The 12,790-nt window shown below is 42.4% G+C and overlaps 1 protein-coding gene across 1 annotated transcript in view; it reads left to right on the top strand.

Moving 5' to 3' along the window:
* Positions 1-12,790, top strand: part of FGF13 (fibroblast growth factor 13) — a 128,113-nt gene that overhangs the window by 66,610 nt on the left and 48,713 nt on the right. The window contains exon 2 of the mRNA XM_063313585.1: positions 1,970-2,137. Within this exon, the coding sequence (XP_063169655.1) occupies positions 1,970-2,137 (168 nt within the window). The remainder of the gene's footprint in view (positions 1-1,969; positions 2,138-12,790) is intronic.

The raw sequence follows: 12,790 nt of genomic DNA, 5'->3' as shown, positions 1-12,790 counted from the left end.
CCCATCATTTCATATTTGTTTCCTTTAAAAAGAGAATGTGACAATGACATGCCTCACGCTTGACCCCCTTGCCAAAGTTCTCTGCCTATATACTTCTAGCAACCTCTACTTTGGTAGCACACTTGAACACTTATTCCTAGATGACCAGACCTTCCTTTGATGGAAGGTGGTTGAACATTTCACCCGAATGGCTGCACTGGAGTGGTAATTAAAGTCCTACATTTATGTGCTAGGCCTTGGGGTCTGGCTTTAATGTTCTAAGGGTGGTTTCATGAGCATAGCTACTGTATTTCTATCATCCCAAGAAAAAGTAGACTTCCTTTTGGTTTGTGCTTCCCATCCCCTTAAAAAAAAAACATTGTTATTTTTTCCTAACCTTCATTCCTAGATTTTGCTAATTTGTAAAGAATTAGCTAAGGCAGGGCTTTGTGGGTCTTTTCACAACCGAGGTTGGGTTAGGATTTCGGTGTTACAGAATGGAAGGGCAGGCACAGAGAATGCAAAGTCTAACTACAGCTTTGGAAGACCATGTGGTACAGCTTCCTGGGACCCATAATGTGCAGTTTTGGATTGTAAGCAGGAAGGTGTTTATCTCCTTGTTTTGTTATATTTATGCCCCAGCCATGGTGTTTCCATGGTGTTTCCAAATGGGACGCGGTGGCGCTGCGGGTTAAACCGCTGAGCTGCCGATCGGAAGGTCGGCAGTTCGAAACCACGCGGCGGGGTGAGCTCCCGTTGCTAGTCCCAGCTCCTGCTCACCTAGCAGTTCGAAAACATGCAAATGTGAGTAGATCAATAGGTACCGCTTCGGCGGGAAGGTAACGGCGTTCCGTGTCGTCATGCTGGCCACATGACCCGGAAAATGTCTATGGACAACACCGGCTCTAAGGCTTAGAAACGGAGATGAGCACCGCCCCCTAGAGTCGGACACGACTGGACTTTACGTCAAGGGAAACCTTTACCTTTACTATGGTGTTTCCAAGTAAATGTTCTCAGGATTTATGGTTTTGAAGTGAACTAACATGGTGAAACTAAACGAAACTAAATGATGCAGGGTTTGGAATGCAACTAAGATGGTGATTTAATGACACATGCGTAGGCACATGTCCTCCTTCACAACTGGTTATTTGAGCACTGTTAGAATGTTTTAAAAAGGGTCCAGCCAAGGTTGTCTGCAGATATGGTCCAAAAAGTCAAGATGGCTAACCACAATAGCACAATTGAAACTCTTCCTGGTTTTTATATGCATTGCATCGTCACGGCTACCATCTTGATTTTTGGACCAGTCCTGCAGACTTCAGCAGTAGCAATGATTCAAGAAACAGTGTTGTACCTTAGTTTCCTGTTACTAAGTCTAAGTTATCACAGCCTCTCTGGAATGGCTAAGTGAATAGAATCCTTCTTGTGCAAAAGAACTTAAGAGGGTACTTTCTTAGTAACCTTATGCCTGCCATGTTGGGGGGGTTGATCAGATCATCTTTTGCTTTGTTGAATGTAGGGACCTGTGGATGTGGTAATTAAAAAATGGCTCCTGTTGCACCTTGTAATCTGCATGACCGTTTCCCAAAAGTTAGCCCCAGGGGAAAAGCGGTGTGTTCGGTAAATACCTCACTTAGCCAGGACTTCCCAGAATAATGGTTTAAAATACACGATCCCAGTGTTCCCATGTTGTGAAAGGGGTGATGTGAAATAGAAGCTGCGAGTAAGGCTGATGTAAGTATGTAGGAGTAAACCACTCTGCCCTTTATGTTCTCCGCTCTCTCCTTCATCCAACCAGAGTACGTTAATCCACTGCCTTTTTCTTTTCCTTCTACCAATGTTCTCCCTTCCCTCCTGTCCCTCGATTCCCACCACCCTTCCCTGATCATGACAGACTTGATTTCCTTCTCTAGATTTTTCTTTGTTTTCTTTTTCTTTGTTTTATCCTTTCGTTCTAACTTAAGTTCATTTTGTTATGTGGTAACCGCAGTTATGGATGACGCCTGTCCTGGCACACAGGAATATATTATGTTACGGCAAGATTCCATCCAATCTACGGAGCTAAAGAAAGGACAGTCCCCTTTCCGAACTAAATGCCATGAAATCTTCTGTTGTCCTCTGAAGCAAGTCCACCTCAAAGAAAATACAGAACCCGAAGGTTTGTGCTCCATAGATCTTTCTTTGTTTTTACCCAGTTTGGTTTTTCTCCTCCTCCTTTGATTCTTTCCTCCTCTTCTTTTTCATTTCTTCTTTTCTTGTTTTCTGGAAAGAATTTGCCTGGCCTGTTGAGTCTCTTACCTTCCCTTCTGGCCTGCATCTAATGCAACAGGTTATGAGAAGCTGCTTAGAGTTCGTATCAACTCCTTGTTTTTTGCTTGCTTATAAATGTTTGATAGAGCCCGTAAAGGCAGTAAGTCCCCATTACAGAAAATTGGGAACTTTATAACTGTAAATAAGATGTTTGTCTCTTCAAGCCATTCAAAACGGTCTCTCCATTCATGTCATTCAATTTGCCTTCTGGCTGCCAAAATTTGCTTGCTTTTCTAAAAGAGCATCTTAGAGTTTCCGGATTCTTCCCAGCTCCAACCCCTTCATTAATCCACAGAGTTATCTTGATGCTTTTAATGTTGCCCTGAGCTGGGGAGAATTATTACACTGTACTTGAAACTTAATTCTTGGGCCCTTTTCCATGTCATGAAAGCTTTCTTTGTGCACTGCTTTTTCCTGGCCTCCCCAAAATTGCTTGTACAAACTGTAGTTTGGCAAAGCAGGATAAGATTTTCTGCATGCCCAGTTGCATTTTGGAAAGTATATTGCATGTCATTGAGCAAAACTGGAATGTTTCTCTCCTCTTCTTTGTTTAATTCATTAGCCAGAGATGATATCAGATATCGTTTGATGGTTGATGACTTGCTTGTTTATTACTTAAGAGCAAACTCTGGTCTTATTTGCCTGTTGGGTTAGTATATGAGATTAAACCATCTTTCCTTGTTTTTTTGTTTTGTTTTGGGACAGCTGAATTCTTGGTATTTCTATAATGTTTTCTCTTGTGTGTTTTCCATTATTGCCTCAATTCTATCTGGTAAGACTTTGCATGTTTTACACCAGCTTCCATCTATGGTTATTTAGCAAATGAATTCTTTTTGGGCTTGTCTGCATAAGCGGATTTCTCAGATGATTTGGTATTTAGACTTGGATGATCTGGGCTGGTGAGGAAGGTGTGACAAAGTGTGGTTGGGTTAGGGTTAGGGTTAGGGTTAGGATTAGGGTCAGGGTCAGGGTCAGGGTTAGGGTTAGGGTTAGGGTTAGGGTTAGGGTTAGGGTCAGGGTTAGGGCACCACTCAGATTCATTCAAGCTACCTACCTAAAGTTGCAATATCTCTGTTCCTTCCCAAGCAAACATACCGGCCTTGATCTATGCTAAATTGTTGCATCCCTACGTCAGATCATGCTTAAATGCAACTAACGTGGTTTGGGTCCAACCAAGGGCACTACAAGTAGAGGTAACACTTTGTAGTTCCATGAAGAAAGTATCCAAGCCTTTGGCCTCCCTTTCCATCATTTAGTTCTGATACAAGCATCCATCGCCAAACAGGTCCATCAAATCTGAACAGTGACCTGATGATGATGTATCGAAATGAAAAGGCATCTGTCCATTCTTCTGGATGGCTGACTGCAGTAAAAAGTTTCAAGTCACTTTCAGATGGGCACATATTTCTTACTTGGCTCTTACATATGTGAGTGTTCTCCCAAAGCACAGGTCTTTGCTCTGCTGACTATTACAATAATATCCTCTGTAATAACGTTCTCCTTCCCTTGAGGCTTAGTCTCCAGAAATGTTAAATTACAACTCCCATCCTCACAGCCAGCATGTTGGTTGGGGGTGATGGGATTTTGAGTCCAATGCACAAGGAAGGCTGCCTGACAGCAGTAGGAGTGGAACTGGTATGAACATAGATATAGTAGCTACAGATATACTTTCAACAGTGATATCCAGGTTAAAAAAAAAATGGAACTTCATTGAGGTTTGACCCCTTGTGATTAAGGTATGAACAAGAGAGTTCCCAAATCTGTGAACTGCTCTGACTTTTATGGACAACTTCCATTTGGAATGCATAATTGTGCATCAGGTGTCAAGTGAAACATTTTCCAAGGACAATAACTTCACAGTGCCACAGGTTGCAGCCCCACAAATGGTTTTAAAGGCTGGGTATTATTTTTGTGAAGTTTCAGCTGTTTAGTGCTTTGTTGGAGTTAAAGTGGGACTTCCTAAAATTGTCTCTTGGGTTGCTCCATTGGATTTTGTTGAAGCCAGGGGCGTATGTTTTGGTGACTGTTGGAGCTGTATTTCTGATCGTGACTTCTTTTTTCGTACACAATGCTGTCCTCTTGGATTTGATTTTTCTGCCTGATACACAGGACAAGATTGTTTGTGTTGCAAATGTGTCTTCGTGGATGAGAAATATCTTTTACCGGGAAGCAAAAGGATTTTGATATAGACTTGCCTGATGGTGCAGTCAAGCCATCCATAAATGGAGGAGAGCAAATGAACATCAGCTAAGCATACACCATATGCACATGTCCAGCCAGAGAAAGTCTTAAGGTTCATTTATGGTTCAGCAGGCATAGGCAGAAACTGGAGATAGTCAGTTGGGCAACTGGTAGCATTCAGGCTTAAAGTGGCTTACTAAACTGGTCAATCCCTGTGTTAGTGACCATCTGGTTAATAGGAGGCCTCCATATATCAATTACACTTTAACTCCCCAGCAGACATGGCCAAGGGCAAAGAATGCTAGAAACTAGAGTCTAGCAACATCAGAAGAGTAACCAGTTGTCCGTCTCCTAGACAATTTCTGAGAAGGAAAGAAACATGGCCCACCTTGAGTGGGTTTTAATAAATCTGGGCTGTATTCAATGTTCTATTTCTTTGTACATCTGCAGAGAGAGTGATAGTAGCATTATGTAATGGTAAGCAGTGTGTATTCACTATCTTCCATGCACGGATCAGGTGTGTAAAGAAATGTCACCAAGAGGCCCATGGTGTTTAGCCTCCTGACAGAACATTGCTTTTCTTTTTACATTGGGATATTTGTTGAACCGAACTTGATGTGGTCAAATGCAAATGTCTTCATTAGTTTCTTCTCCTGAATTTGAACAAGCTTTCCTTCTTAAAAACGGGTTCTGTCTGTCTGTCTGTCTGTCTGTCTCTCTCTCTCTGCCTTTCCACACACAAACACACACACTCACAGCCACTAGACCCTGAAGCATTTTCTTTAGCATCTCAACTCTGTTGCTCTGTTTCAGGGACATATGTCATCATTAAATCATTCTTCCAGAAAATGTTTTGGAATCACAGCAACCAGTCACTCTGCCTCATTCTAATGCACAAATGAACAATAAAGGACAAATGCTATTTTCTTCCCTTCTTCCTTCCAAGGATCAGTATTTCCATTCACAAAAGAGCACAGGCAAGAAAAGAGAAATGATAATGTAACCTAATCCACAAATGTTGAATGAATATCGATCCTTGCAGAAGTGGAAACAAGTGGTGCTGATTGCAAGAATATTGTACTTGTTGGTGGGGAGGGTAAGGCAGGACAGTAGGTCTGGAAAAAAATGCATATTTGTCAATATTCACCTCCTTTTATTCCTCCAAAGCATGGGTTTCTAAAGTGGGGGGTGTTTATTTGTGTTTTTCCCACTTTTGGGAGTCCATGTGATCTGCTTCGCTTGTTCTAGAAGACTTTTGCTAGCAGAAATTGCTGCCTGACACATTTCAGTGTAGAAAAACGTTATGAAGTAGCCCTCAATTAATTCCACTTCACTCAGTGGAGAGCCTGAACCATTTACTAACCTGGGAGGGGAATGTCTGAAGTGGTGGGGGCCTTCAACCTGCATCTCAGCCTTCCCCAAAATTAAAAGATTTTACAACAATGATGCTGCTGGAAAAGGAAAGTGGGATTTTCCTTCAATCTTTTCATTTTGGACTTTGGAGGATTTTAGGGTGAGAATAAGTAGCAGAAGGTCCTCAGGGAGGCAAATCATTGTCATACCCACCCTTAAAACCTGTAGGAAAACAGCCCAAACTTACTCTATCAGTTTTCAGTGTTAAAATGGCTATTTTTCAGAAATGTAATTTTAGGTTCTTCCCAACATCAACCACTTCCATTCTCCACTCCACTTAATTTTGGAGGGGAAAAAAGTGAAAAGAAAATAGTGCCCTTAAGAGATTCACAATTTATACTTTGGCAGCACAATTCTCTTTCTTACACGAACAGGCTGTGGGAGGGCCCCAAATGGACTGCTGAAGGAGGGCACATCCTGTCAGGCCCACTAAGTAGACTATGAAATCAACAGCACAGGAAGGCTAAAACTGCTTTGATTGAGGATGCTGTAAGTCTGATTGTGCTGTACCTCTTCCTCCTTATAGTCCAGTGACTTAGGGAGGCATCTGTCTCAGCCACTTCCAAATGTTATCTGGACATTCTGGACTTCAGAAAATGTTTTACCTTTTGTCACCTTGGCAATGGAGCTTGCATATCCCCATCAAGGTCATCTTCCTTGCTCTCAATACATGCTGTTTGTGAGTTGTCTTTCCCCACTTTGTCTATACCCTAAAATGATCCATGTATGGTGGGCCAAGGATAGATCTCGAGAACTTGGCACATTCAGGAACCTGGATAAGTCCAGTGGAAAAGAGTAGGTGGGGAGAAGTTGGGAACCAGATAACATCGACTAGATTTAAAATATATCAAGAAATAAAATCAGTATTCATCTTCTGGCCAAGCTTCCAGATCAGCTCACGAAAGGAGATGGTCTGCATTTATCTGCTTATTAGAGCAGAATAGGATCTTTCTAGGATGATGCAGCTTCCAAGCTGCTTCACGGAACCCAAAGAGTGTCCTGGTGGGCTCATCCATCTTCTAGCTTGCTTGTGGCCAACCTTTGCATTCTCATAAACTCTCCAGAGAGGAAGATAAATGGAAAGTCTGTATGGTCCGCTTCCCCATAGATTCCCCAGATGTTTGTTTGTCTTTTCTACATTACCTTGAGGCAAATGTGCAGAAGACTTGCACTGCTCTTCTCCAGCAGAGATGCCAGCTCTTGCGATAGCCAAAGGGCTATCAGAGCTGCCTCTTACTAGGATTTGTTTTCCTAAATATATTAAGCGTCAGCTTCTGTTCTTTTTTCTGAAGAGGAGGTGCTGCGAAGCAAAGCCTGGTTTTGAAAATGTGATTTCTATCCATACGTTCAGAGCGGACAGGCTCTAATGAGGTGGTGTGTGTTTGTATGGGTTAGCTAGCTGCTTGCTTGAAAAAAGGAAATGAAGAAACAGAAACTCACCCCTTGGATTGCTGCAGTCCCATAATCCCAGGTCTGGCATGAAGCCCATGTTCGTTTTTTTCATGTGACCATCTCCTCTTCCTGCTTCCGCCTTCCTCTTCAATGTAGTCTCCCTTGAGGCACATCTAACCTTTTATATGGAAAGGCAGAGTAGCAAAGCAGACCCAGAGATCATTGGTAATGAAGGGGCATCAGCTTCCCATGGAAGCAAAACAGACCCGAAGAAATGGGATGGACTCTACAGACTGTAGTGGTATGCTTTCCTTAGATGATCATCATTCACATCCAACCATCAGTAGAAGGACACTCAGTGGTTACTCTTCATGATAGGTCTACCTCACAGACAGGTGATTGTGCATGAGGCTACTTCCTTACTTAGAAAAAGGACACTGCTACACAGTCTTGTCTTTTCTGGATGAGAAATGTGATTGTGGAAAGATGTATTGGGCTCACCTGTCAATGCTTTCTGCAACCCCACCCATCACCAGTATCTGTAGGGGTGGGGGACAAATGGTGCAACAGCAAAAAGGGCAAGAATATCTCCTGCACACCAGTGGAACTCTGCAGTTCTTCAGGTTTATGCCAGCCATTGAGCTGGTCATCGCTTAATGGTAAAAAAAATCTGCATTGCACATCAAAGGTCTCACCATTCAGTCCACAGCAGGCATCTCCAGGTTAAGCTGGAGAAACTCTGGACTAAAACTTTGGAGATAGTTTTAATGACGTAATAATCTTCAGGACAGACCAATGGTAGACTTAGCAAAATGCAGGTCCCTAAGAGTTCCTGATCTGTAAATTCAAATATTTCCACCTCAATCCAGAAAAAAGAACTGTCCTTGGACCTTTCTGGAGAGATTGTCTCCACCTCAAAAAACTGTCTACTCAAATGCTTGAACTCTACAACAACCATCATTTGATCCAGCTTCTCACACATGTAGTTGCTACTCAAATCTTTCTCGAGCTATTGTAGTTAGGCAATGTTCCTCAACTTCAAATCCTCCAAATCTCTATCACATTACCATTATAAGTCCCATCATCCTCCACTAGCATCATGCCTATATCTTCTGGACATGATGGGAGTAGTAGTCCAGCAGATATGGAAGATGCCAGCTTGGTGATCCATGTATGCTTATCTCTCTTTAGAGCTTGGACAGCTTTGCAGTGGATTTCCAGGACCTCTCCTTTGTCCTATTACTTCTGCAGATGTTAGTTTCAGTCTTATTCCTCTCTCTGTATTGCATCAGAGCACAAGCTACATAAACAAACAAGACATATAACATCCTTCCCCCAAACTACAGACACTTTGAATAGCAAATTACAAAATCATGAATGTCAAATGGCCCATTACATTTGCAGAAGCAATAAGGATAACAACACCGCCAAAGTTAAACATTCACCAACAGGCCGGCTGGCTTAGTATATTTTGAAGCCCACAAAAGTGGCACATACTATCATTTGAGAAGGTAGCCACTGTTACACTTTACCAGCTAAAATGTCCCCCCTCTCAAAAAAAAACCATGAAAACTGAAATCTAAAATTATTTCACTGGGCCGCTGGAAGTGGTGATGATTAAACTAGATGTCTCTTACCGCTGAGCTAAGGTAAGGTAAGGTAATCAGTTAAGCTAATCAAAATGAGTTAAGAAGCCTCACATTCATTCATTCATTTAGATTTATATGGCTGCCCATCTCACACAGGTGACTCTGGGCGGCTTACAATATTAATAACAATAAAAACATATCCAAAAATATAAATTCCATAGCATCTGGAAAAAAGATCACAAAGCCCTGCTCCAACATTCAGCATAACCAAACAGTGGGTTCCCTCCCATACTCAGGGGCCCAGGCTCAGCCACAAAGCCACATCTTCAGGGCCTTACAGTAGACCAGTAGGGATGGGGCCGACCTGATCTCCAGAGGGGTGGCATTCCAGAGGGCAGATGCCACGACAGAAGATGCTGCCTCCTGGGCCGCACCAGCCAACACGCCTTAGCTGAAACAACCCAAAACATGCCCCTCCTGCCGGAACGGATGGGACAGGTATGATAATGGTGGGGCAGGGCTGGTTAAAACATACTGCTCAGGCAGTGATCCTTAGTATGAGAACAATTTTTTAAAAATGCAACATGGAATTAATTTTTGAGCATTCTGAGTTAGGAAGCTAGCAGAACCTGGAAAAGTATTGAAAAGATGGAAAATGTCTTCTACATCCTGTGGCCTTGATGTTGATTGAGCAGTAGATCACTCTTTGACTCCAATCCATTTAACTGAAATCCATTTTTGCTGCTTCACCCCCTCCTTTCTGTCAATTTTCTCTTCTCCTGTGTACTTCATTGGTTGACCACTCTAACCTCTTTCTTCTGGATTGGAAAGATGGAGGCATCCGCTATTAACGCAGTGCCCCATTCAACTTCTCATCATAAGCTGTCTCCTGTCATGTCAGACTGTTGAAACCATTTCCCAACACAGGAGCCATTATTTAGACATCAAGGAAAGAAAGGGCAGAATTAGGAGAATAATTCAAATCTTCTCTATATCAGTCCTGACGTCAATCTTTTGGGGCATCTGGCCAGTAAAAAGCAGATTTATTTTTATCTATCTCAGTTCTTTTTACTTAGAATTGCACACTGGTATTCATTTTAGAAAATCTACTTCAAAGGAGGTGTGCTTAGGAATGCTTAAGCAGATGCTTTGTGTGGTAACTCATAATCTATTTTAATAGTATATTACTTGTATCCTTCTGCTGGGGTCCTCTTGTCAATAATGTTCACCATTTCACTTCCTTTTTTTTCCAGCTGCAAACATCTCCTAGTCAAAGGTGTTTTCATTCTCTTAGGCTTTGATACAAACAATTTAGCTATGCACACATTTCTTTTAAAGTGTGAAACCTGAGTGTGAGCCGATCAAGCCTGCACACACAGAACTCAGCCAAAGGTGTTAAAAATAGTGTATTGAGTTACAAGGTTTTTTTATTCTCCTTTTGTCCCTACTGAATGCTTTTTGCAAAAACTAGTTTTTGGCACCCCATCCCCTCCAAATGAAGTCTTAGCTCAATGGAGGATGTGGTAGAACAATCTAATCTATCCATGCAGTGAAGAGTGGCACATCTCTTTTGGGCCAATGGCCAGGCCTGGCATCCTAGTTAATGCCAGGCACTGCACTATCCCCTTCCCCCACCAAAAAAAGGCAGGGCCAGCTTAACTAAATAGATGGCATCAGGAATAAAATGGGATTTTAAAAATGTAATGTAAATCCAGTCAAAATGAAATTAGACAGAACAGGTATGGTGATTGCCCACGTGTTTAATGCTTTCCTCCTCCTGCCAAACAGAAAATTACAATTGGGACAAAAATTAGAGGGGACCAGGGTTAGACCCAAAAAACTCTTGGGTTCTAGAGTCACTGTGGTGTGGCTTAGGTGGAAATTAATAGCTGTGCTTTGTTTCTTCAGTCACATGTTCTGCATTAAGCACTTCTGTTCATTTAACAATGACGCATTTATTCACCGTTTCACAGTCATTCATTATATTTCAGTCTTACATCCTCTCCGGGTTTCACTAATGGACTACAGCCACTTTTCCCGAACCCAAGTCTTATTAGATGATGGCTACTGAGATCAGAGCAGATCAGTCTGTAGGGTTCCCCATCTCCAAAGCCAGAAGAGGCCAGGAACTGAAATCATTCAGCAGTTGGTCACTGAGCTGTGGCTGCCTACTGTGAGATGGTAGCAATGCAGAGATAGTCTTTCCCACCCTGCAGTAATAGGCTTGTTGCTAGCAATCTGGTTACTAGTGAACAAGCCAGCTGAAGGACCCAAACAGATGTCCAGCCTTATCAATGTCTAGCATCAGGTGTGCATTTGGCCTTCCCTGACCTGGTGCAGCCAAAATTCCTTCAGCTGACCAACAAAAATCCTTCACAGAGCATGAGAAACTGAGAGACATAACAGAGCTGCATTGCCCCAGATCTGCATTTAAGAATGACTGCAGACCAACAACAAACTCCTTTTGCTGGCTAGTATCTGCAGTGCGTGCGGGATGAGCACTAGCTCAGAACAGCCAAGAAGGAGGGGACCTCCATCAGCAAAGAGCTGGATTTCTTTTCAACAGAGAATTATTTAAAGTTTGCAGGATTGCATGCCTGGTGTTTTGCTCATTTCAAGAGATAGCGTCTTGCTACATGTGAGTGTCAGAAAATAAATGTGCACTGTGGATTGTGCCAAAATGCACAAAGCAACTTTTTGATACTTGCTTAAAATGACAAGCATGGAACAAGATGGGCCGGATCAGTTCTCAGGTGATGCCAAATCACACGGTCCTCTTCTGAGGTGGTCTGGCCATCACTGTATCAGCGAAATTCAGTTTTCATGCATTACCAGCGCACTCCATTTTTCTGGAGTAATTTCCTTGTAAGTGCTAGAAGATGTTGTCAGCTGCTGTGAAACAGAGGAGAAATACCAGTACCCAGAGCTCAGTTCCTTTCTAAAGATCAGGCTGATCCATGGAAGCAAAGGTCTGTCAATGGCTACTGGCCAGCCAAGTTTGCTTGATAAAACACATGCTTCAGAAGCAGCATGGTTGACAAGGAGTAATTCACCTTTTCTCCTTAAGAGTTTCCCAAAGACATCAGTTGGCCAGTGTAGAAATGGGCTGAAAGATGACTTGAGTCTTGGTGATCAAGAATAGAACCCTCATGCTGGGAAGCAGAATATAATTCTGGAGAGGACAATATTAGAGGATGCTTATAAGTTTCCTGTCCTGTATGTGAGCTTCCAGCCAGTCACTGGGGACAAATAGATCAGATCAAACCAAGCTTTCTTGCCCAAGAGCCCAGTGAGATATTCAGTGATGTTCTTAAAAGTAAACAAAATGTACATTTAATTTAATGAATTGAAATCAGTTAATATGACTGCTCCCCATATCTTTAAAAATATCTTCTTTGCCATATGTAAATATTACACTTGAGGGGTATTTCATCCAGGCCACTGTGGGCTGCTGCATGAAAGAATTTTGAAGCCACACGCTTGGGAAGTCAGTTAACATAATCCTAGATTAGAAAGAGAGGCAGTTTGGTGTGGTAGATAAAGGCATCAGGCTAGAAACCAGGAGACTGTGAGTTCTAGTCCTGCCTTTGGCACAAAACCAGCTGGGTGACCTTGGGCCAGTCACTCTCTCTCAACCCTAGGAAAGAGGCAATGGCAAACCCCTTCTGAAAAACCTTGCCAAGAAAACTTCAGGGACTTTTCCAGGTGGTCTCTGAGAATCAGACACAATTGAACAGGTTTAAAAAAAATAGAAGAAGGAAGAACTTCTAAATGCCTGATTATCAAACACTGAAAGTTACAGAGATGCCCAAGGCCATTTTAATACTACAGTATTGGCCACCTCCTCCTCTGTCCTCTGGTAATGTGTCAGTTGAGTTAGTTTTCCCACCAAGGTGCATGGAAATTGGGAGCCATTGCTCATAAAT

This window comes from Candoia aspera, chromosome 12 (assembly GCF_035149785.1).
Source record: "Candoia aspera isolate rCanAsp1 chromosome 12, rCanAsp1.hap2, whole genome shotgun sequence".
NCBI lineage: Eukaryota > Metazoa > Chordata > Lepidosauria > Squamata > Boidae > Candoia > Candoia aspera.
This window is presented reverse-complemented; position numbering and strand designations above follow the sequence as displayed.